General features: G+C 39.6%; 1 protein-coding gene across 1 annotated transcript in view; it reads right to left on the reverse strand.

Annotated features, from left to right (window-relative positions):
• The window catches only part of LOC126203738 (DNA replication ATP-dependent helicase/nuclease DNA2-like), a 156442-nt gene that overhangs the window by 42090 nt on the left and 88810 nt on the right, over positions 1–25542 (reverse strand). The window contains exons 11-12 of the mRNA XM_049938106.1: positions 22906–23136; positions 7542–7688 (exon numbers count right to left, since the gene is read on the reverse strand). Coding sequence (XP_049794063.1) covers positions 7542–7688; positions 22906–23136 — 378 coding nt within the window. The remainder of the gene's footprint in view (positions 1–7541; positions 7689–22905; positions 23137–25542) is intronic.

Raw genomic sequence — 25542 nt, forward strand, 5'->3', positions numbered from 1 at the left:
ACCAATTCCTCCAACCAAAACCAATCTGATACAAACATTGAACCCTGACTCTTTCAGTCCACACCACCATCCTACTAAGATCACCCACCCCTTCCCCTCCTACCTAACCACCTACTGCTCACCTTCCAAGAATTCCTTACCTCCAACTCAGCCTCACTATCCTTCCCAAGGTCCCATCCTCAGAACACCAGCCTATCAGCAGAAGAAAGAATAACCATACACTACCTCAAAACAATTCGTGACCTAATCATCCTACTTGCAAACAAAGATTTCAACACTGGCATTATGAATCACAGTGACTACCAGGCAGAAGGCCTCCACCAGCTATCTGACTACTCCACCTATAAACTCTACCAGAGTGGTCCCATCCCAGAAGTCCAACACACCCTCCAATCCCCACTTAACGTCTTGTGCCCTTCCCAGAACCTCTCTCCTGAATAAATTTTCCTCCTCACTGCTGTGACACCCTGCACACCCACCTTCTACATAGCCCTCAAAATACACAAACCCAACAATCCTGGATGCCCCATTGTGGCTGGTTACTGGGCCCACACTGAAAGAATTTTGGCACTCGTTGATCAACACCTCCAACCAACTGCCTGTAATCTAGCCTTCCACATCACATACAACAGCCACTTCCTTCACCAACTCTTCACCAGCCCACCTGTTTACCTCCTGGATCTGTACTCACCACAGTTGACACCACCTCCCTATACATCAACATCCCTTTTTGTTGAACATTACCTTTCCCAGTGCACTTCAGATTCCAAACCCACTATCTCATTCCTCATACACCTTACTAACTTTGTCTCAACCCATAACTACTACTACTTTGAAGGGAAGGTATATGAAACAAATTGGCAGCACAGCCATGGGGATTTGCATGGTATACTCCTATGCCAAACTTTTTATGGACCATCCACAGGAGACCTTCCTAGCATCTCAAAACATCAAACACTTAGTCTGGTTTAGGTTTGTTCATATCTCCATGATCTGGACTCAGGGCCAAGATACCCTATCTTCATTCCTTCTCAACCCCAACACCTTTCTCTCATCTGCCATCTGTGAAAGTAGCCATGTCATTTACCAGCTCTGCTGCAATCACTGCACAGCTTTTTATATTGGTATGACTATCAACCAAGATTAACAGCCACCACCAAACTGTAGCCAAGAACGAAGTAGACCACACTGTGCTGCAACATGCAGCTAAACATAACTTGCTTCATTTCAATGGCTGCTTCACTACACAAGCAATCAGGATTATTCCTCCACCACCAGCTTTTCTGAATTGCACAGATGGGAGTTACGCTTACAACACATTCTCTGCTCCCATAATTATCCTCGCCTCAACCTATTGTAATATACTGTCCCCACACCCTCCACCCAACATTTCCACCCCCTCTGTCCTATCATCTTCTCCTCATTCTTGTCTCCCACCCTGTTTTGTCACCCTCTGTTGGTTCACCCACCTACCTTTCCCTGTTCCTCTCCACCTCCCTGCCCCACAACATCCAGAAATTGCATCTGTTAGCGTTCTAGTCCTTGCACACTCCACCAGATAGCATCTCTCTCTCTCTCTCTCTCTCTCTCTCTCTCTCTCTCTCTCTCTCTCTCTCTCTCTCTCTCTCTCTCCCCCCCCCCCCCCCCCCAACCATACACTACTATCTCTAACCCTTCCCCGCCACCTCCAGGTTGGTTGCCTTCTGGCCTAAGATGCTGGAGTTGCCAGTCGTGTGTGCATGAAGTGTGCTTCCTTGTGCCTATGAATATTGTGTGTGTCTCTTTTGCCGATGAAATCTGTGGCTGAAAGCTTTATGTAAGTGTCTTTTAATAGTGCCTATTTGCAACTTAATGTGTCTTCAGTATGGTAAATAGCAATCTATCTTTTCCTACACTGTCTACATTCCTAACTGGGTTCCCACTGTTATAATTCAGAAATTAAATTTCAAATTTTTTTTTCTCGTATTACATTTTTACAGAAAATGCTCCAATTCCTGCATCCAACATCACCATAAAATTGACAGAAGGTCTACTGAAGTTGTAACCAACAAATCCTGGCCAGACATTAACCAAAAGCCTTTTATGGTGACCACATACCTGAAAATAACAGCAACATTAATATGCCAAGTGCTGCAGGTTGTTGACTTTCAAAGCTTGAATCTTTTGTGCATGGTATGGACATAAACCATTTTCCTTCACAAAATTGCAAACAAACTAATTGGTTAATATGGATTTGTGAGCTGCAGTTCTGATACTGCTCTATCTCCATCAAATTCCGGAGTCCTCGTTTTATTCATGGTCCTGCATCAGACTTTTTGGTGTAAACATGCCCACTTCTGTCAACTGATTGGTCCACAGCCCTGAATGTCTTGACTACTGTGTTGCAGCATGAGAGTAAGAGATACTTTCAGCACCCATTGCTGGAGTAGCCTCTCAGCTGCTGACAGAACTGCAACACTGACTGCTGCCCATATTGCAACAATCACACATGCACTGGGTCAAGTCAGTATTATGTCCACCTTGCTATGTGACATAATCAGTGGCAGCCAAACAGTTGCTAAGGCACTATTGATGTGTGTTCACTTTGCCACCAATGCACAAATCACCTGGTCGAGTGATTCAACTGCAATGAAGGTGGATCAATCAGCTCAGGATCTGGTGGGCAGCTCTCATTTGTTCATACACCTCTATTCACACTCTCTGATCTTGAGTTTGTACATGTGCATGCTGCACCAACTCCTTGCTGCAACCCCTCCCCACCCCATTCCACCAAGCACTACAGTTGCAATCATCAACAGAAAGAGAACCCGAGAAGCCCAACCACCACTGCCAATTCAGCATCAGCTACATCTGACAGTACTGTGTCAACAACCATTAGCCTAATGCCACCACCAGGTCTGGGCATTGTAGCACAATTCCACAGTACATCACTGCTGCTGCTGCTTTTCGAGCCAGAGGTTGATGCCAGATAGCATTTGCAGCTTTCATCACAGGCAATTTAGTAAAGTCCTGTGGTTAATAATGGAGTTGTTTTTAGCTGTTGGGTACCTTGATGACTGCTTCTTTACCACCTCAACTGCAGTCCAAACTGAAACACCTGGGTTGTGAGAGCAATACTATCCTGACAACAGAAGAATGGATCTCCATCTCTACAGTAGTTGCTGTATGAAAAGGTATCTTTACAGCTTTCAACCCTCTGTTTGGGAAATGCACAGCATATTATCTTCTAGCACTCATAGCACTGCAGCCCGCAGGCTTGTAAGCAATGTGAACATAACCTAGCTCGTTGTCTGTGCTCCTGTACATGGAAAGTGTGGCATGGTACAGCACACACCAACACACGCATTGAGGTAGAACAACCATAACATAACACTATAGCAGTTTAGTTAGCCAAAAGTGCACTGCTAGATGTACCCAATCATATTCATCACAACAAGCAGGAAAGAGAAAGTGTGCTGTCTTGCTGTGCTTTAAAGCAGGTAGTATTTGACATTCTTGTGAAATACCAACAGAACTCTCATTTGAGAAAAGTTGATCCGATTCTGTGTCACTGGATGGTGATTGCTGAAATTGTCTGTACTTCTATTATGATTTTGCTTATGGTGTTGTGTGTGAATGAAATGAAATTAAAAGATAATGTGGCATTGTTGGCTAGGAGACCCCTACCGGAGAAGTTCGGCCAACAGGTTGCAAGTCTTATTTCAGGCGACGCCACATTGAGTGACTTGCACATTGGTGATGTTGAGATGGTGATGATGACAACTTAACACTCAGTCCACAAATGGAGAAAATTTCCAACCCGGCCAGGAATCGAACCCGGGCTCACTGCACAACAGGCAAACACATTATCACTCAGGTAAGCAGGCGGACAAACCAGCACAGATAAGTTAGTATTAGGACTATGAATTACTCTTACTTCCCAGAGAAGAAGAAATAATGCTCATGTGCTTTTTTCCAGAAAAAAATAATGGTTAATATTTATTTAGACCTTCTGAAACCACAGTAAAATTATTGAAATGAGTGAGAAACAACGAATGTGACTCCTAAGTGGTTTGCTTGTAGTTCTCATTTCAGAGTAACTTTGAATTATTTATCATTACCAATAAATGAGACCAAATTCCACGAGAAAGATGGTCTCTGAAACAAGGAGCAGTTTCTCATTTACTTCTCAGTTCACTGAACTGCAGGAAAGATTGTAAACTGGAAGTACGTAATAATTGTGGTGTGTCTTTCTTCTATCCAAGATAGTGTACAGAATCAGCAGGTTCAACATGCAGCAGTAATTTCATTAGAAAACACACTGAATTTGGGGAACTAAGCACAGTGATTACAAAAGAGACTGGTATTGCTATAATTAATGTAAGTGAAAGCAGCTCACAGACAAAAAGCAGAAGATAACTCAAATCTCCTAGGTCATTCTAAACTCAGTAAAAAATAGAAAATCATAGATGATTTAACATAAAGGAATCGAAAATAGTAAGAGGATACAGTATTACAATGTTACCTCTTGACAGTGCACTCTCAAAAGTAACATCACCCAAGGAATACAGACAGTGTCTCAAACAAAAATTATTGCAGTTCCTTTGGAAAGAATCCCCTAAGTTGGTTGTGGTTCTCAAAAGCCCATATGAAATTTATACAAATGCTGTTAAACCAACTGGGATCTATCTTCAGGGAGAACAAGATTACAACAAATGCTTTTGTGAGCTTATTCTTGATAAAGTGGCAAAGTTCAGTGACACTTCACTGAATGTTGATAGTTTTGCCAATTTAGGGAAAATAATCCCAATTATTGTAAGAATGAACTTGCTGGTCATACTCTAGTGTTTATGGTTGTTCCTGTGCTGCACTATTGGATTCAATCTGTTGCCATGCATGCAAGCAACAAAATAACGAATGATGACATTACTTTGCAAATAATTAATATCCAGCTAGAACAACCTGAAACAAGAATTATTGTTTTCACTTCAGATGGCAGCCACTCAACTTAAAAGGTCTGGACATGTCTAGGAATTAGAGGCATAAAAGTTAAAGTTATTTGCTATATATAAAATCTAATTAAAGAAACAAGAAAAATGTGGGCATTTTCGGATGCCACTCATGTAATAAAGCACATAAGAACTAATTTTTGTGATAAAACTGATGCACTTTTTAAATTATGAGATGATCAAATCAAATTTCTATTGACAACTTTATTGACAGGAGGTTCCCCAGAGCTCATCTGACTGAAATTTGGCAGCAAGTTAACCTCCATTTAATTGGATGTGACATCATATTGATGAATGAACTTAAAATTAGCTTTGCAGGAACTCAGTTGTCAACACCACTAATTTTTTCAGGGAAGTAAATTCTGTAGGATTTGAACTTGGAGAGTTTATGGAATCACCCAAATTGAATATGAACAACTTTGTACACACAGTTAACTCATTTTTCTTTTTCATAATAGTCCTTTGTATAAGAGCCTATAAAACTGTCAATGACCAGCAGAAACTGAATATACAGGGTGATCCAGGAGGAATGGACATCACTCAGATGTGACAGCAATGACCATTTGGAAAAAAGTCTAGTAAGCATGCGCTCTAAAATGCATACTTTGAGAGCTAGAAGCACTTGTTCAGTAGAAGAGATGTGTCTCACAGTAGTGAAAATCAAAAGTGTTCATAGCTCTTAACAGTATGCATTTCACAACTCTTATTTACTAGACTTTTTTGCTTTGAATGGTGGTTTTTGTCATATTCCTTAATACCGATCATTCCACTTGGAACACCCCATATAAACATGATTGTTCATTGACATCAAACATAAATCAAATGTGGATATAAGCTAGAAATCTGGAAAGAGAGAGAGAGAGAGAGAGAGAGAGAGAGAGAGAGAGTTTTTGAAATGGAAACTATAACTAAGCAAACACTGTGCTTTGAATATCAATCGGATTCAGAATGTATGATGGACATTGCTGAAAGCAAGTAAGGAGAAGAAACTGAGAACCCGAGACAGAAGCCAATAGGCAGTTTGTCAACAAGTGGCCACGAAAGCCTTAACAATTTTGTAAGGAGAAGAAAGTTGGTTTATCATATGTCAGGTTATGAGGTTCATCAAACAAGAAAAGTTACAATACCCGAAGTGTTTGTGCCTTTTAAGTGTGAACTCACCTCACATGCCATTACCTTTGCCTATGTCTATTAGAGATGGCATCTCTATTATAGGAAAAACATTGCTCACATATCTATCAAAAGGCATCTTCAATGTTCTGGTAGAACTTCTCGCTGACAGTTTATGGAGTGACAATTTATGAATGTCTAAACAGTTAAGATCTCATTAGAGCTGAAGTTACCAACACAGGATGCAGCAAAGATCACATAATCCACATCATTCATATGCTAATTCTTCATTACATGACATGCCAATTTTTCATAAGCATTACACAAATTCTGAAGGAGCTGAAGCTTGCAAAAACATCTAAATCTGATCGTAGACTATGTGAGAGATGATGATAACAATTTATTTATTACATTACATAAATTTGTGTTCATGATAGAATTAGTTCCACTGTAGCAGAACTCCCTTCTGTCACAAGCAGAGCATCCGACATATTGTGGCAAAACCAGTGAACTATGGCACAGTCTCTTCTTCTGGCTATGAATTGGTTTACTGTAAAAACTTCTAAGTGCTCATTGCTGAATGGCTGTTATATTATAGACATAGCTCCACAACTGCATATTTCCAACCTATGGTTATTTTTAGAATAATTTTCGGCTCGGAATCCCCCATCCTTCCCTCACCATGCATGATTTTGAGAGTCCTGGTTGATTCCGATTAGTTCATTGGGGAATATCAAAGAAATTTTAGCATATTAAATGATGTTGGCATTGCTGCTTTTGTGTAGTAATGTTTTCCTCCTCCTTCAATTTTTCACTTTTTTACAAAAGCAAGCATTACAAATGTCTATGATGTATTCTATTTAGCCGCCTGCAGTGGCTGAGTGGTTCTAGGTGCTTCAGTCCGGAACCACGTGACTGCTATGGTCGCAGGTTCAAATCCTGCCTCGGACATGGATGTGTGTGATGTCCTTAGGTTAGTTAGGTTTAAGTAGTTCTAAGTTCTAGGGGACTGATGACCTCAGATGTTAAGTCCCATAATGCTCAGAGCCATTTGAATCATTTTTATTCTATTATTATTATTTTTTTTTTTTTTTAATGGAAAGTGTGGCATCATCTATGGCTTCTCACACTATTTCTCTTTTAACAGTACATGTAAATACTAAACATCTGTATAGCAGCATATATATTCAAGTTTGTGAGTAAGTTTGATGGTGGTGGTGGTGGTGTACAGGAGGGGGGTGGGGGTGGAAGGGAGCAATGCACAAGTGTAACAATAAATTTTTTATGTTCCTAGACAGGCTACTTGCAGCTGCCCTAAATACCACCATCTGATTTTCTTTGCTGTGGGAAATCTCTGCTTGCTATTTTAGTTAGTACTCTTGGTTCTGGTTATACTGAACACTTTATACTTATTTACATTAGAACGTTAATTCAGAAATTTACCTGTCAACAACAATACTGCGCAACTTGGCGGCTGCTTCTGTATTATCCATAAGCAGTCCTAAGCTAGTCATAAGATATGACAAAGAACTCTGACTCTCATAAACATCTATGTGAAATTTATCACCATAATGCCGGCTTCTGAGATCTCTGAAAACAATAATAAAGAAAAATATGAACACATGTTGAAGTAGATAAATGAATTATTAACAATGGAATGAGGCCATAAATCAATAGGTGAACATAAAAACAAGAACATGACAGCTCAACTTACAAACGTGTTATTCTTCAGAGAACACACATGCATGCAGTGTCCTGCAGCTTGTAGCTCAAGTGAAATGATGAGTACCATTGCACAAAGGAGGAGGTGAGATGAATGAGGAAGAAGTGAAAGAATATCAATGCCTAAAAGAGTCAGGGGAAGCAACAGAAGGGGATGGGATTACGCCATCAAAGATGTTAGCTTGGTGTAAGCATGAGCAGAGGCAGATTTTGAACATGGAAATACAGGGTGTCAACTAGACTCTTTGACATATAAAGCCAAAGAAATTAAAGTCCTAGAGCATGCAATGTGAGGTATAAAGGTAATGTGAGAAGCGTAGTGCACTGTAGCCGTGTGGCCAACACCAGCAAGCTTTCTGTCACATGGTTTGGTCTCTTTCACTTGCAACTGGGTAAGCACTTTGTGAGTGTAACCTAACAGCTGCATGTCCCTTCCACATGGCTAATGAAACTTGGCAGCTAGCTACATCACCATGCAGGCTACCATGTAGAGGAAGGGTATCAAGCATGTGCAGACAGCAACTTTACAGCCTGTGCAAATTTGCGTGGTTGCCATGTGGCTATGCAAGCCAAGGCAAATGGCTGTATCTTGAAACAGGGCAGTCTTGGTCATTTTTGGCAACAGCTTCCACCATGTGCAAAGCACAGTTACTAGAATAAACAGTAAGTATCATTTGCAAATGTGCTACAAGTGGCGATGTAACCACTGACCCTCTTGCCTCAATGAATAAAACAGAAGCTTATATGCACACTGTTCACACGTTTAATTCATACAAGATATGGATAAAGTCAGGATATGTTAGAGATTATTATTACTATTATTTTCTTTCCTTTCTCAGACATTACGTCTGGTTAAAAATGGAAAGTGACGCAGACCTTGATCAAGCGTGACTTCCTTTTAACTGTGTGGTATATGTTACATTGCATTTAGGAACTTTCGGGTAATTGAACGTGTATCAATAATTACAGATTTCTGTAGTTGTATACATACATTTGGATGTAGCTGTATTGCATTGATATACTGGTGGATATTGTGTGGTATGACTCCTGTATGTTGTTGTTGTGGTCCTCAGTCCTGAGACTGGTTTGATGCAGCTCTCCATGCTACTCTATCCTGTGCAAGCTTCTTCATCTCCCAGTACCTACTGCAACCTACATCCTTCTGAATCTGCTTAGTGTATTGATCTCTTGGTCTTCCTCTACGATTTTTACCCTCCACGCTGCCCTCCAATGCTAAATTTGTGATCTCTTGATGCCTCAAAACATGTCCTACCAACCGATCCCTTCTTCTAGTCAAGTTGTGCCACAAACTTCTCTTCTCCCCAATCCTATTCAATACCTCCTCATTAGTTACGTGATCTACCCACCTTACCTTCAGCATTCTTCTGTAGCAACACATTTCGAAAGCTTCTATTCTCTTCTTGTCCAAACTGGTTATCGTCCATGTTTCACTTCCATACATGGCTACACTCCATACAAATACTTTCAGAAACGACTTCCTGACACTTAAATCTATACTAGATGTTAACAAATTTCTCTTCTTCAGAAACGATTTCCTTGCCATTGCCAGTCTACATTTTATATCCTCTCTACTTCGACCATCATCAGTTATTTTACTCCCTAAATAGCAAAACTCCTTTACTACTTTAAGTGTCTCATTTCCTAATCTAATCCCCTCAGCATCACCCGATTTAATATGACTACATTCCATTATCCTCGTTTTGCTTTTGTTGATGTTCATCTTATATCCTCCTTTCAAGACACTGTCCATTCCGTTCAACGGCTCTTCCAAGTCCTTTGCTGTCTCTGACAGAATTACAATGTCACTGGTGAACCTCAAAGTTCTTACTTCTTCTCCATGAATTTTAATACCTACTCCGAATTTTTCTTTTGTTTCCTTTACTGCTTGCTCAATATACAGATTGAATAACATCGGGGAGAGGCTACAACCCTGTCTCACTCCCTTCCCAACCACTGCTGCTTCCCTTTCATGCCCCTCGACTCTTATAACTGCCATCTGATTTCTGTACAAATTGTAAATAGCCTTTCGCTCCTTGCATTTTACCCCTGCCACCTTCAGAATTTGAAAGAGAGTATTCCAGTTAACGTTGTCAAAAGCTTTCTCTAAGTCTACAAATGCTAGAAACGTAGGTTTGCCTTTTCTTAATCTTTCCTCTAAGATAAGTCGTAAGGTTAATATTGCCTCACGTGTTCCAACATTTCTACGGTATCCAAACTGATCTTACCCGAGGTCCGCTTCTACCAGTTTTTCCATTCGTCTGTAAAGAATTCGTGTTAGTATTTTGCAGCTGTGACTTATTAAACTTATAGTTCGGTAATTTTCACATCTGTCAACACCTGCTTTCTTTGGGATTGGAATTATTATATTCTTCTTGAAGTCTGTGGGTATTTCGCCTGTCTCATACATCTTGCTCACCAGATGGTAGAGTTTTGTCATGACTGGCTCTCCCAAGGCCATCAGTAGTTCTAATGGAATGCTGTCTACTCCCGGGGCCTTGTTTCGACTCAGGTCTTTCAGTGCTCTGTCAAACTCTTCACGCAGTATCTTATCTCCCATTTCATCTTCATCTACATCCTCTTCCATTTCCATAATATTGTCCTCAAGTACATCGCCCTTGTATAAACCCTCTATATACTCCTTCCACCTTTCTGCCTTCCCTTCTTTGCTTAGAACTGGGTTGCCATCTGAGCTCTTGATATTCATACAAGTGGTTCTCTTCTCTCCAAAGGTCTCTTTAATTTTCCTGTAGGCAGTATCTATCTTACCCCAAGTGAGACAAGCCTCTACATCCTTACATTTGTCCTCTAGCCATCCCTGCTTAGCCATTTTGCACTTCCTGTCGATCTCATTTTTGAGACGTTTGTATTCCTTTTTGCCTGCTTCATTTACTGCATTTTTATATTTTCTCCTTTCATCAATTAAATTCAATATTTCTTCTGTTACCCAAGGATTTCTATTAGCCCTCGTCTTTTTACCTACTTGATCCTCTGCTGCCTTCACTACTTCATCCCTCAGAGCTACCCATTCTTCTTCTACTGTATTTCTTTCCCCCATTCCTGTCAATTGTTCCCTTATGCTCTCCCTGAAACTCTCTACAACCTCTGGTTCTTTCAGTTTATCCAGGTCCCATCTCCTTAAATTCCCACCTTTTTGCAGTTTCTTGTTTCAATCTGCAGTTCATAACCAATAGATTGTGGTCAGAATCCACATCTGCCCCTGGAAATGTCTTACAATTTAAAACGTGGTTCCTAAATCTCTGTCTTACCATTATATAATCTATCTGATACCTTTTGGTATCTCCAGGATTCTTCCAGGTATACAACCTTCTTTTATGATTCTTGAACCAAGTGTTAGCTATGATTAAGTTATGCTCTGTGCAAAATTCTACAAGGCGGCTTCCTCTTTCATTTCTTCCCCCCAATCCATATTCACCTACTATGTTTCCTTCTCTTCCTTTTCCTACTGACGAATTCCAGTCACCCATGACTATTAAATTTTTGTCTCCCTTCACTACCTGAATAATTGCTTTTATCTCGTCATACATTTCATCAATTTCTTCATCATCTGCAGAGCTAGTTGGCATATAAACTTGTACTACTGTAGTAGGCATGGGCTTTGTGTCTATCTTGGCCACAATAATGCATTCACTATGTTGTTTGTAGTAGCTAACCCGTACTCCTATTTTTTTATTCATTATTAAACCTACTCCTGCATTACCCCTATTTGATTTTGTATTTATAACCCTGTATTCACCTGACCAAAAGTCTTGTTCCTCCTGCCACCGTACTTCACTAATTCCCACTATATCTAACTTTAACCTATCCATTTCCCTTTTTAAATTTTCTAACCTACCTGCCCGATTAAGGGATCTGACATTCCACGCTCCGATCCGTAGAATGCCAGTTTTCTTTCTCCTGATAACAACGTCCTCTTGAGTAGTCCCCGCCCGGAGATCCGAATGGGGGACTATTTTACCTCCGTAATATTTTACCCAAGAGGACGCCATCATCATTTAATCATACAGTAAAGCTGCATGTCCTCGGGAAAAATTACGGCTGTAGTTTCCCCTTGCTTTCAGCCGTTCGCAGTACCAGCACAGCAAGGCCGTTTTGGTTAATGTTACAAGGCCAGATCAGTCAATCATCCAGACTGTTGCCCCTGCAACTACTGAAAAGGCTGCTGCCCCTCTTCAGGAACCACAAGTTTGTCTGGCCTCTCAACACATACCCCTCCGTTGTGGTTGCACCTACGGTACGGCCATCTGTATCGCTGAGGCACGCAAGCCTCCCCACCAACGGCAAGGTCCATGGTTCATGGGGGAAGACTCCTGTAGTTCATAGTATAATTGGTACAATGTCAACTTTATCCTGATGCCACATGTCCTTGACTTCCTCAGCCAGTTGGATGTATTTTTCAATTTTTTCTCCTGTTTTCTTCTGTATATTTGTTGTATTGGGTATGGATAGTTCGATTAGTTGTGTTAATTTCTTCTTTTTATTGGTGAGTATGATGTCAGGTTTGTTATGTGGTGGTGTTTTATCTGTTATAATGGTTCTGTTCCAGTATATTTGTATTCATCATTCTCCAGTACATTTTGTGGTGCATACTTCTATGTGGGGACATGTTGTTTTATTAGTTTATGTTGTATGGCAAGTTGTTGATGTATTATTTTTGCTACATTGTCATGTCTTCTGGGGTATTCTGTATTTGCTAGTATTGTACATCTGCTTGTGATGTGATGTACTGTTTCTATTTGTTGTTTGCAAAGTCTGCATTTATCTGTTGTGGTATTGGGATCTTTAATAATATGCTTGCTGTAATATCTGGTGTTTATTGTTTGATCCTGTATTGCAATCATGAATCCTTCCGTCTCACTGTATATATCGCCTTTTCTTAGCCATGTGTTAGATGCGTCTTGATTGATGTGTGGCTGTGTTAGACGATACGGGTGCTTGCCATGTAGTGTTTTCTTTTTCCAATTTACTTTCTTCGTATCTGTTGATGTTATGTGATCTAAAGGGTTGTAGAAGTGGTTATGAAATTGCAGTGGTGTAGCCGATGTATTTATATGAGTGATTGCTTTGTGTATTTTGCTAGTTTCTGCTCGTTCTAGAAAGAATTTTCTTAAATTGTCTACCTGTCCATAATGTAGGTTTTTTTATGTCGATAAATCCCCTTCCTCCTTCCTTCTTGCTTAATGTGAATCTTTCTGTTGCTGAATGTATGTGATGTATTCTATATTTGTGGCATTGTGATCGTGTATGTGTATTGAGTGCTTCTAGGTCTGTGTTACTCCATTTCACTACTCCAAACGAGTAGGTCAATATTGGTATAGCGTAAGTATTTATAGCTTTTGTCTTGTTTCTTGCTGTCAATTCTGTTTTCAGTATTTTTGTTAGTCTTTGTCTATATTTTTCTTTTAATTCTTCTTTAATATTTGTATTATCTATTCCTATTTTTTGTCTGTATCCTAGATACTTATAGGCATCTGTTTTTTCCATCGCTTCTATGCGGTTCTCCAATATGTAATCTTCTTGTTTAGTGTGTTTTCCCTTGAATATGCTATTTTTCTTACATTTGTCTGTTCCAAAAGCCATATTTATATCATTGCTGAATACTTCTGTTATCTTTAGTAATTGGTTGAGTTGTTGATTTGTTGCTGCCAGTAGTTTTAGATCATCCATGTATAGCAAATGTGTGATTTTGTGTGGGTATGTTCCAGTAATATTGTATCCATAATTTGTATTATTTAGCATGTTGGATAGTGGGTTCAGAGCAAGGCAGAACCAGAAAGGACTTAATGAGTCTCCTTGGTATATTCCACACTTAATCTGTATTGGCTGTGATGAGATATTATTTGAATTTGTTTGGATATTGAGTGTGGTTTTCCAATTTTTCATTACTATGTTTAGGAACTGTATCAATTTAGGATCTACTTTGTATATTTCCAATATTTGTAGTAACCATGAGTGAGGTACACTATCAAAACCTTTTTGGTAATCAATGTATGCGTAGTGTAGCGACCTTTATTTAGTTTTAGCTTGATATGTCACCTCTGCATCTATTATGTGTTGCTCTTTACATCCTCGTGCTCCTTTGCAACAGACTTTTTGTTCTTCATTTATAATTTTGTTCTGTGTTGTATGCGTCATTAATTTCTGTGTAATGACTGAAGTTAATATTTTGTATATTGTTGGTAGGCATGTTATGGGGCGATATTTAGCTGGGTTTGCTGTGTCTGCTTGATCTTTAGGTTTCAGATAAGTTATTCCATGTGTAAGTGTATCAGGGAATGTGTATGGGTCTGCAATGTAACTGTTAAATAATTTAGTTAAATGTGAATGTGTTGAGGTGAACTTCTTTAGCCAGAAATTTGCTATTTTATCTTTTCCAGGGGCTTTCCAGTTGTGAGTAGAATTAATTGCTTGGGTGACTTCATGTTGCAAAATTATCACTTCAGGCATTTGTGGTATCATCTTGTATGTGTCTGTTTCTGCTTGTATCCACCGTGCATGCCTGTTATGTTGTACCGGGTTTGACCATATGTTGCTCCAGAAGTGTTCCATGTCTCTTATGTTTTGTGGATTGTCTATTTTAATGTGTGTGTTATCTATTGCCTGGTAAAATTTCTTTTGGTTTGTGTTGAATGTTTCGTTTTGTTTAATTCTATTTTCACTTTTTTTGTATCTTCTAAGTCGTTTGGCCAATGCTTGTAATTTCTGCTTCTTTTCATCTAATTGCTCTACCGCTTCTTGTTGTGAGATTTTACCTAATCTTCTTCGTTTTTTGTCTGACATCTCATTTCTTATAAATTGTGTTAGTTGTCTGATGTCTTTTCTCAGTTTTTCTATTCTGGTCTGTAGCCTGTGTTGCCATGCTGGTTTTGTGGGTTTCTTATGTGTGCTGGTTGGTTCTGATCTCTGCCTAGTGTGTATATTTAGTGTAGTGAGTGCTCCTATATAAACCAGTAGTTGTAACTCTTCCATAGTTGTATTTTCATTTATTTTGTTGTATATGATTGTGTTGATAGTTGTTATTGTTGTTTCGACTTGTGGGTTATTTGGTGGTCTATGTAAGAATGGTCTAATGTCTGTATTTGTGTCTTTGTATTCTATATATGTCAGCTGAAATTTTTCTTCTATATCTAACATGTGTGTCACTTCGCGTTCTATTTGTGCTTGTTCTGGTGGCTGTCTTAAGATTTCGTTTTCCTCTGATTGTTTAATTGGTGTGTGTTGTTCTTTGTTTGTTTGCTGCTCTGGGATGTTTGAGTCCATTACTGTGTGTTCTTCTTCTTCTTCTTCTTCTTCTTCTTCTGATTGCACATTATTTTGTTCCAGTATTTGTTGTACTTGTTGTTTGATGTTTTCTAATTCTGACTGGGGTATCCTGTTATTTTTTATTATTAAACAGATCTGATCAGCTAGTCGTTGTTCTGTTAAAAATTTTAATTCTGGGTATTTGGTAATAAATGTTGTGTATACTTGTGATCTGTATCCAGTTGTGTTGGTTCCTAAGTTTGTTGCTTGGTAATAACAGAACATGAGGTGTCTGTTAACTTCATCTGACCATCTCATCCTCTGTCTTTGTCTTTGTTTTCCTTCTAGAGTGGTTGCAGGAAGCATATCCTGCAAAACACCTCTATTTGCATTTAAATCATTTTCCGTGTGACTAGCAGTGTCGTTACCATTGTGGACGGGCATAGGGTTCAAGTGTCGTCCCCGACCATGACAGTGCTTGTCCGAGGCTTCATTAGTTCTGTCCTGAACCAACTAATCACACTAAAAGGGGGGTTAGCCCTATTAGTGGTTTGTTCTTTTTGTCGCCTTTTACGACTGGCAGAACATACCGGAGGCCTATTCTTTTCCCGGGCCTCCACGGGTACTTAAATAATAATAATAATAATAATAATAATAATAATAATAATAATTATTATTATTATTATTATTATTACTACTATTATTAACTTACTTATTATCTAAGCACACAAACAAATTTACAACAAATACAGTATAAAGCTGTTGTCTTTGCAACACCTTCAATGACCATCAGTACAATGTCCTATTGTAACTGCTTGTCACTAGGAAGCAGTAAAAGAACCCTCAACTCTTTGTGAAAATGTTTTATACAGCATGTTTTCTCCCACAGTTTATGTTTCTTTCATTAGTTGGAATATATTTATATATAAAAATCTCTTCTACTTGGTAAGTAGGGAAATGAGCTACCAAAAGTTTATTTTTGCTTGTTAGGAGGAAAATTGGGTGCCAAAAGTTTATTTTCCACACAAGCAAACTGTATTCTCACTGCCGGCATGTAAGGCATCACTTAGTACATAAACTCTCCAGAACTTATAAAGCATGAGTAGCCATGGTGGAAAGCATGCTGCATAGTTATCTCACAGATTTGTTCTTTGTCTTTCACTCCCAGCTTGAGAGAGAAGTCCAGGCTGTTGTACGACTTTGTCCTTTTCACAGGCCTGGATCTAGGAGGGGGCATACTGGGGTACCTGACCCGGGCGGCAATTTCAGGAGGCCCCGAATTCATATTACCGGGAGGGGGGGGGGGGGGGGGGGGGGGAACCTTCGTTCTACATAGCACGTACCTAGCATTCAGCGCAACTTGGTCTATTGATTATTCCTACGATTTTGAAACACATCTGTTTGTTTTTGAACATTTCTGAACACATTCTAAGTTGATTTATGGACAAATCATTAGTTGATTTTTGAAAGCGTACGTAGTGTATGTGATGTCTCTGCCAGGGGGATTCCCTTCACATCTACAAATAAAAATCTTTCCACAGACAAAAGCGGATGGGGCTGTAAAAGCTGAGCTGAGTAAACCCAAATGGGTGAATGCCAATTGCTGTTTGTTTATGTAGTTTATCGGGTGTACAAATGACCATCATTGTTATAATTATTAGCAAAATCCACAGATTCAACTACCACAGTGGACATAAACGACTAACAGGAATAAAACAGGTAAGAAAGATCACATATTATCTTCTGTGTTTATTCAATAAAATGAAATTTTGACACAAAATTTTTGCCAGAACGCTACATTACTAAGGGCCAGTTGTACAGGCCCCATTTAGCAGCCACGTATGTTCTATTCTCAGACTAATGCAGAAAATGTGATGTACGATCAAGTAATAATGCCTAACTGGACAACAAACATGGAGTAATTAAACCGGTGATTCTGGCAGGGTTAGTGGAGTTAACAGGAGAATAGGTTTTGACAATGGTAGGAATAGTTACAGAATTAGTGATGACACGATTGTTTGTTAGAACGAGGAAGGAGAAGAAATGGGGACATCACACAAAATCTATAGAAGAATATGACTACTCCAAATTTATATAAAAATTTGGTACTATTATTTTTTGATCTCATGCTTATGAAACTGGAGTGTATGAATGAATTTGAAACTATTTCCTAAAACAAAATTTTTGTCTTATAACAAGTCTAACAGGCATTTGATATTGGTATTTTGTTAATTATATTCTTCCATGTTATTTGTGTAAATGAGGTACATAAAAATGACGATTTGTGCCAAAAACAGTCTTGCTTACTTGGCTTGTATTACAATTGCTGCAATATTAGAAAGACCAATTTCAATTTATCACTATCTGCTAGATAGTGACAACGTAGACGTAATCAAATCGAGAAACCGCACCAGTCTCTGATAGTAACAGCTTATTCAGTGTTACACAATGACATTTTGATTTTTCAGGTAGCCAAACATTTGACGAACTTTGATGAGGTAACAGATTCTTTCGCAGAAAGGAAATCACGCAATATAATATTGTAACAAGATTAGAGAGAAAAACTGCAGGGACCGAAGGATTGAAGAAATGTGTACTGTGCTGCTTGTCACTTGTCTTTACTGGCTTTATGTTTCCTATAATTAATGGTATGTCACATAAAAGAGAAAGTTATTAGCTAATAGGCATTAAAGAGTGCAAATATCTGAAGAGTTCTTATTCTCCTGGTCACAAATAATGTCACCCAGTATTAATTCAGAGTTTTTTTAAGTTGGGGGGTAGGGGGTAGTTATGTCAAACCAGCCAACTGGGAGCAGGAGGCACTACAGGAGATTTTAATTTACACTGTCCTAAATATAGGTTTGATGGCTTTCATTACAAAATATACACTTCTGAATTCCACAGGTCAAAATTCAGTGACTGATGATAGAAGAATGCTGTGTAAAGAGGTGTAGCACTGCACTTTGGCGCACTTAAGATCGAATAACATGTCTCACATTTCCTCGACCATAAATGTTTTATGTATCAACTCTTCTGAAAGATGTGCACAAAAATTGAACATATTTTTGAAAAAATCGACTTTTTAAAAAATTTTGATGTTCTATCCCAAAGAACTGGGATGGACAGGAGGGGGGGGGGGGGGCACCCACTGTCAAGTTTTTGCCTCGGTTCGGAGGTTCAGAAATGTCAGAGATCTGGGGCAGCGTTTTCAGCCAGATATCCTGACAGCCTGGAAGTGGGGCAAAGGGAATCCTAATTTGGAATCTTGACCTCGTTGTCATTTTTCAGTGCCACAGCAATAGACTTAAATCATGTTACTTTCTACCAGTGAGATTGTAGTTCAAAGAGCAAAGGATATCTAGACATTCACTTGCAACACCTGACAAAGTCAACTAGTCCATGATTGAAACATTGCACACAAAAATGAAATCAGGAACACCTCTGGACATATATATATATATATATATATATATATATATATATATATATACCTTCTGTTATTTTCACATTGCTCGCATCAGTAAGACCATAATAGTTCTACCAAGCAAGTAAGCTTTAAGGCAATCTATGGCATGAAACTCAGCCTGAACAACTTGATTAAACAGTGATTTTTAACATTTTATTCAGTTCTGAATAACATGCTATGGCTTCATTCAATGATTATTTCTAGTCGTCTCAATGATAGTAAATTATTTACTGTTAACTGCCTTTATCAGTAAGTTACAAGAAGAATTTTGAGTGAAGCTGGAGCTTAATATGACCTGTAAATGGCAGGGTGAAAATTTCACTGGATTCTACAGGCTGACCAATTGCATTGAACCTCTGAGCCAAAGAAGTGTGGTTGGTGGCTGGCTAGAGGACCATGTCTGATCCAACTCTCAGGATCGCTGCACATCCGCCATACTCTTTGGTGACCCCCTCACTTCAACTAGGGAGGTGTTTGTGTCATCCTCAGACTGAGATATTTAGCTTTTTGGTGGTGATGGCATGCTGTAACAACCGTAGGTGAATGCTCTGTAGCCAGTTTTGAACTTACCAATACCCTATTTCTAAAACGAAGATTCCAGTACTGTTTTTCAGTTTTGGGAAGAGAGTCCATTTTTTCTACTCAACTTCATGTATTTGCAGACTCATTTTCAAACTAAAATTTGTATATTTTCTTTTTATGTTCAGACAGCATAAAAGCTGTAGCTCCGAGAACAATTAAGTAGGAACTTCACATTTGATCTTCATCAGAGTTGAATAAAAACAATAATTTAATATATGTATTAACAAAAATCATACTTTGAAAGAAGGCATAAATTTCTATGCCAAAGATTATATTTTCATATCAATGTAACTTCTTGGAAGCCTATCTTTGGTTTTGAAAGTATGGTCAACTCGGCATGTATGTACTGATGTGTGCAGAAGGAACTCTGTTTACATGCTTGTAAAATGGGACTAATTGTTTATCAGCTGTGGATAGCTGTCGGTATTTGGATTATACAGAAGAAAGGTTTCTTTCACCATCATTATTATGTAAATAAAAATTCTCATCTATGTCAAAAGAACACAGAGATTTTTTCTTGGATTGAATAAAAAGAGTCAAAAAGAAAGTTTGTGTTATGTTCAAGCAACTGAAAAAAAAATATAGCTAATATTAACACCAGATCAATAGAAGAAATCATCCTCAAGACAACACTGCCAAAGTTAAGTATCTGCAACCTGTAACTGAATGTACTAATCTCGAAATTAATTTAAAATGTAAAATATATGCTTTCTCCTCTAAAATGCTTTCATTGATTAATTGTTTTCAATTTTATCATCGAGGGAGAGTGGTACATTTCAATGCACAACCACTTCGTGCAACACTGTATTGACTTGTCATTACAGGAGTCTTGCCACTCATTGATGTAGTCTGGGGCAGTTTGCAGGTCAACTGTGTCATCAGTCACAGGTCTTTGGGATGTAAGTGCATCACTGTGTCCCAAAATTCCTTGGTGTCACAGTACTCCACATGCACTACAACACAACCATAAAAACTTGTTGGTACCGTATTGTACAGTCAGTTGTCTGATCTGGTTATACAAACAATCTCGCAAAGTTAGTTCTCAATTTCTTCTATAGTGAGCTCCATCATATGTAGGTAAATGCTGCTGTTCCTATCAACAATTCCATGGTTAGTTTGATCCAGCTCTATAGTGCCTTTACTTACAGAGTACTCTCTTCATTTCAGAATCAGCATTGAACCATCTACCGAGATGTGTGCAACCATTACATCTTTTTCATTCATCATATTATTTATTAGTTTCTGTAATGCCAGGGCCTAGTTTGGAGCATTGAACTGCCTGGCATCAATGTAGCAAATCGACATCATATGGAGAAATGTGCTGTCATTAGGTGACCAAACTATGAAATAAGAAGACATATCCAGAGTGCAAAAGGACTTATTCAGAATGCTGACATTGCACAATTACCCCCCCCCCCCCCCCATTTCTTCAGAAACACAAAGTTGAGATACTTTTCAGCCATGACAGGGTATCCAGAAAAGCTGATTAGATGATAAAAGCAGGCAAGTGACTTCACTACTGCTTCACAGTGGCGAGCAAGCGCACTAACTTGTTATGGATTTCGGACTAAAGAGTTGGCAAAAAAAAAAAAAACACTAGTTGCCTTTGTTCATATTAATAGTACTTGAATCGGATCCTCTCCCTCCCATTGTGTTCAGAGGTTCTCAGACTGTATCCAGACAGTATGTGATACTGAGCTACACCTCCAGTGCCAGCTTCTTAACTTCAAGATGAAGACCGACTGCCAGTTACGTATCACGTACTTAGGCTCCAGAAGCTACAGACAGCTGCCTGAGCCAAAGATTATATGTGGGCTACCTATCATGTTCAATCCCGATGTCACCCATTGAGTGACTACCTTCTGAGATCATTCACTTCCCTGATGGGACATGTGTAGGAGTCCAGACTGTCAACTGCCTGGCTACTCTGTCACTGAACTCTTGTCTTTATAGACCACCTAGTCAGTGACCACTGCCCAGGAGAGCAAATGCCTTCTGCCCAGGAGAGCACATGCCTTCAATGTCAATCAAGCTGGAGGGTACAGTCTGAGTACTGTCCTTCCCTGTGTTATATTTCGTGCTATGAGGTGGACAAGCAGTTTCTGTCAGATATTGTTGTGCTGCTGACAGCAGCGGGTGATGTTCCTTATGCATGCCCAGACGGTCTCGTGGACTAAGGCTTGATGAGCCTTGTAATGGATCTGGGAGATGTGTTATTTTCTACCGGATTTGTCGATACCAAATTGTAAATGTTTTCTTATATTTTTGTCAGAATTTTTTTATTGTAATTTGCCTTATCTTATGTTAATTTACTTATATTTTTGAGAGTGACAGCATATTGATTACTATTAGTAAATGTGACGAAGAATATCAAAGAGACTGATTACAAGTGGAAGCTTGTGTGTTGTGTAAAATGTCTTAGACGCTGGAGTCGTCTTTGACTGTAGTCAGTCGGCAATTAACTCTTGGTGTGTGTTGACGGTAGAACAATGTGCAGGTCGCCGTCATAAATAATTTGCTAGTGAGAGAGAGAAAAAAAATGTTACTATTTTTTTTATATAAACTTTAAGAAACCACATTCGAAGAAATGGTATTTGAAGCACCAAAAATGAGGCAAACGCATTGAACCAGGTCATTTCTGCAGCTGACAAAGATGCATTGTGGAATCATACTTCCACTAGACAACTGAAGCCAAGACAAATATCGCCTTGTAAACATTATACGGAAAAGGTACTGTCACAAAATATGCCAAATTAAAGTAAATAAAAATAGTGAGCATATTTCAGCCTCTGCATCTCACTACATCATCTTGAGGTCAGAGGTTTCCATCCAGTGGTAACCACACCTCTGTATCTAACATAATGTTTTACTAGTGGTCCACTGCTCTATTTCAGTCCCCACTACCACCAATCTCAATGTATGTTCAGACGAAGTAAGCATTACTTCATCTTATTCTTCATGCAGCTGTTTTCTTTGTTACTGTTGGGTTCACCTCTCAATCCCAGGAGTGTCTTTTCTCACTCACTCATTGCAGGATGTTTTCATACCTTACTCAATAAATCTTTCTGACTGTCATGTCTGCTGCAGCACTACATTGCTAAGTTTTCTATCCGTCTGTCTTTTTGCACCATGCCGTTTCAACTGGTTTAATTTCTATTGAGCAAATATACAGTTTCTCCATAAATTGTTTTCAATACTAAGCTTATTTTGTGCTTCCATTAGCCAATTACTTTTTTGTTCTCCAGTCACAGTGCTACTTGATCTAGTCTCCTGAAGGCAACGTTTATTGATCTGTGTGCATTGTCTACGTTACCCTGTTTAAATATTGTATGCACATCACAAGATTTACTATCCAGTCATGTAAGTGTGTAGAGTGAATATGATAAAAATATGGACTTTATTTGTTTTTTTTTTAATTTTTTAAGAGAACTAAGAGCAACTTTTCCCTCCTTTCAGTGCCGGTTTATCTTTCACTTTATTTTCTTCTTTTTGCACATTTTCGATCTTCTTGTTAAACAACTGGTAAAAATTCTGGGACTGAAATATAGAATTAAGTTTACTAATTAGTGTGTCTTCAGCTATTGCAATGCAGACTGCCTTGATTAAGTTATACATGCAAGGTTGGTATGTGAAGATAATATTATGGGGGATAAAGAGAAAATATTCTTGCAGAGCATTGCATTGTTTCAAATAAATACAGAAATGTGCAGGTCTTACATATATGAAAAGCAAAGAAACTAAGAAAATCTTCCATACCTGTTAAGTATGATATCCATACCAAATGGATCAATTTTATCAATAGTTCCTGTTGTAACTGCAATCCGTAAGTTGCTGCTTACTAAAACAAAATCACCTTCTGCAAGGCCTCCAATACTGGTCAAATCACGATCTCTATTGTTAACAACCAATCGTTGACGGAAGACACTGCCACACTGAATAGGTTTACCTTCGAGAGAAAGTTCTGAAGCACAACTACCTCTCTTTTCCCTGAAAATAGAAAATATCACTAAAAAGAAAGAGAAAAAAAAGAACAAGAACACCAATAATTTTTTTCTAAATGCCATCAAGTAAAGTCAGAGTGCTCATTTATAGTTAACAGTACTTCATAAGCAAGGTCCAAATACATTATCTACTTACAAAAGTGAACTAAATATTCACAAGATCAGTATAGTGGGTTCTACACTCCTGGAAATGGAAAAAAGAACACATTGACACCGGTGTGTCAGACCCACCATACTTGCTCCGGACACTGCGAGAGGGCTGTACAAGCAATGATCACACGCACGGCACAGCGGACACACCAGGAACCGCGGTGCTGGCCGTCGAATGGCACTAGCTGCGCAGCATTTGTGCACCGCCGCCGTCAGTGTCAGCCAGTTTGCCGTGGCATACGGAGCTCCATCGCAGTCTTTAACACTGGTAGCATGCCGCGACAGCGTGGACGTGAACCGTATGTGCAGTTGACGGACTTTGAGCGAGGGCGTATAGTGGGCATGCGGGAGGCCGGGTGGACGTACCGCCGAATTGCTCAACACGTGCGGCGTGAGGTCTCCACAGTACATCGATGTTGTCGCCAGTGGTCGGCGGAAGGTGCACGTGCCCGTCGACCTGGGACCGGACCGCAGCGACGCACGGATGCACGCCAAGACCGTAGGATCCTACGCAGTGCCGTAGGGGACTGCACCGCCACTTCCCAGCAAATTAGGGACATTGTTGCTCCTGGGGTATCGGCGAGGACCATTCGCAACCGTCTCCATGAAGTTGGGCTACGGTCCCGCACACCGTTAGACCGTCTTCCGCTCATGCCCCAACATCGTGCAGCCCGCCTCCAGTGGTGTCGCGACAGGTGTGAATGGAGGGACGAATGGAGACCTGTCGTCTTCAGCGATGAGAGTCGCTTCTGCCTTGGTGCCAATGATGGTCGTATGCGTGTTTGGCGCCGTGCAGGTGAGCGCCACAATCAGGACTGCATACGACCGAGGCACACAGGGCCAACACCCGGCATCATGGTGTGGGGAGCGATCTCCTACACTGGCCGTACACCACTGGTGATCGTCGAGGGGACACTGAATAGTGCACGGTACATCCAAACCGTCATCGAACCCATCGTTCTACCATTCCTAGACCGGCAAGGGAACTTGCTGTTCCAACAGGACAATGCACGTCCGCATGTATCCCGTGCCACCCAACGTGCTCTAGAAGGTGTACGTCAACTACCCTGGCCAGCAAGATCTCCGGATCTGTCCCCCATTGAGCATGTTTGGGACTGGATGAAGTGTCGTCTCACGCGGTCTGCACGTCCAGCACGAACGCTGGTCCAACTGAGGCGCCAGGTGGAAATGGCATGGCAAGCCATTCCACAGGACTACATCCAGCATCTCTACGATCGTCTCCATGGGAGAATAGCAGCCTGCATTGCTGCGAAAGGTGGATATACACTGTACTAGTGCCGACATTGTGCATGCTCTGTTGCCTGTGTCTATGTGCCTGTGGTTCTGTCAGTGTGATCATGTGATGTATCTGATCCCAGGAATGTGTCAATAAAGTTTCCCCTTCCTGGGACAATGAATTCACGGTGTTCTTATTTCAATTTCCAGGAGTGTATTTTATAAACTTATTTTTCAGCTTACTTTCCTGCAGCTCCTCAATCTAGACTCATTTGCATGATAGTGCAGATTCATGTGGTATTCTTACATTTTTTAAAAAAATTGGTTACTGTAAGCTTCATTAAGGTGTGTGTGCACCTGCACACCTTGTGCCTAGTCGCTTTGTGCCTGTGCTTGCGCCACAAACATGGAAAGACACGTGTGTAAGTGCATGCTTCTTTCCTAACTTGTGTATATGAGTGGTACTGTTCACATCTGAATGATCTCTCAGGGTTCCTTGGACCCGTGACGGCTGGGATAAGGGGGAAAGCCTCTTTTCCAATTTTCATACTTTAAACACTCTTGGGGATAGATAAGACAATGCCACATCATTTTACAAACTTATTTTTCCATCAAAAGCTATAATTTTCTTGTGAAGGAAGAAAATGGCTACTTTTCATTTTGCATTATAATTTAATTGCACACAGTTTCTGAATCAATTTCGAATAAACTATTCGATTTCATAATCTGTTTATTTCATACATGATAGTGTCAGATATTATCTTCTTGATAAAGCACTTCTCGTCATACTTTGCAATAGTCATTGTAAAATGATGCTACTTGTCAAGCATGTGCACTTGATTTACAAATCTTGTATTGCAAAAGTCTGATAGTGTGTAGGTTACTGGTGAATATGTTTTAGACTATACATTACTGTGAGTGAAATATAGCTTAAAGTACAAAACAGTTATTGAAGTGATTGTGACACTGACATTTGTCTTCTTCCACAAGCATAAGCGAGTTATTG

This window comes from Schistocerca nitens, chromosome 9 (assembly GCF_023898315.1).
Source record: "Schistocerca nitens isolate TAMUIC-IGC-003100 chromosome 9, iqSchNite1.1, whole genome shotgun sequence".
Taxonomy (NCBI): Eukaryota; Metazoa; Arthropoda; class Insecta; order Orthoptera; family Acrididae; genus Schistocerca; species Schistocerca nitens.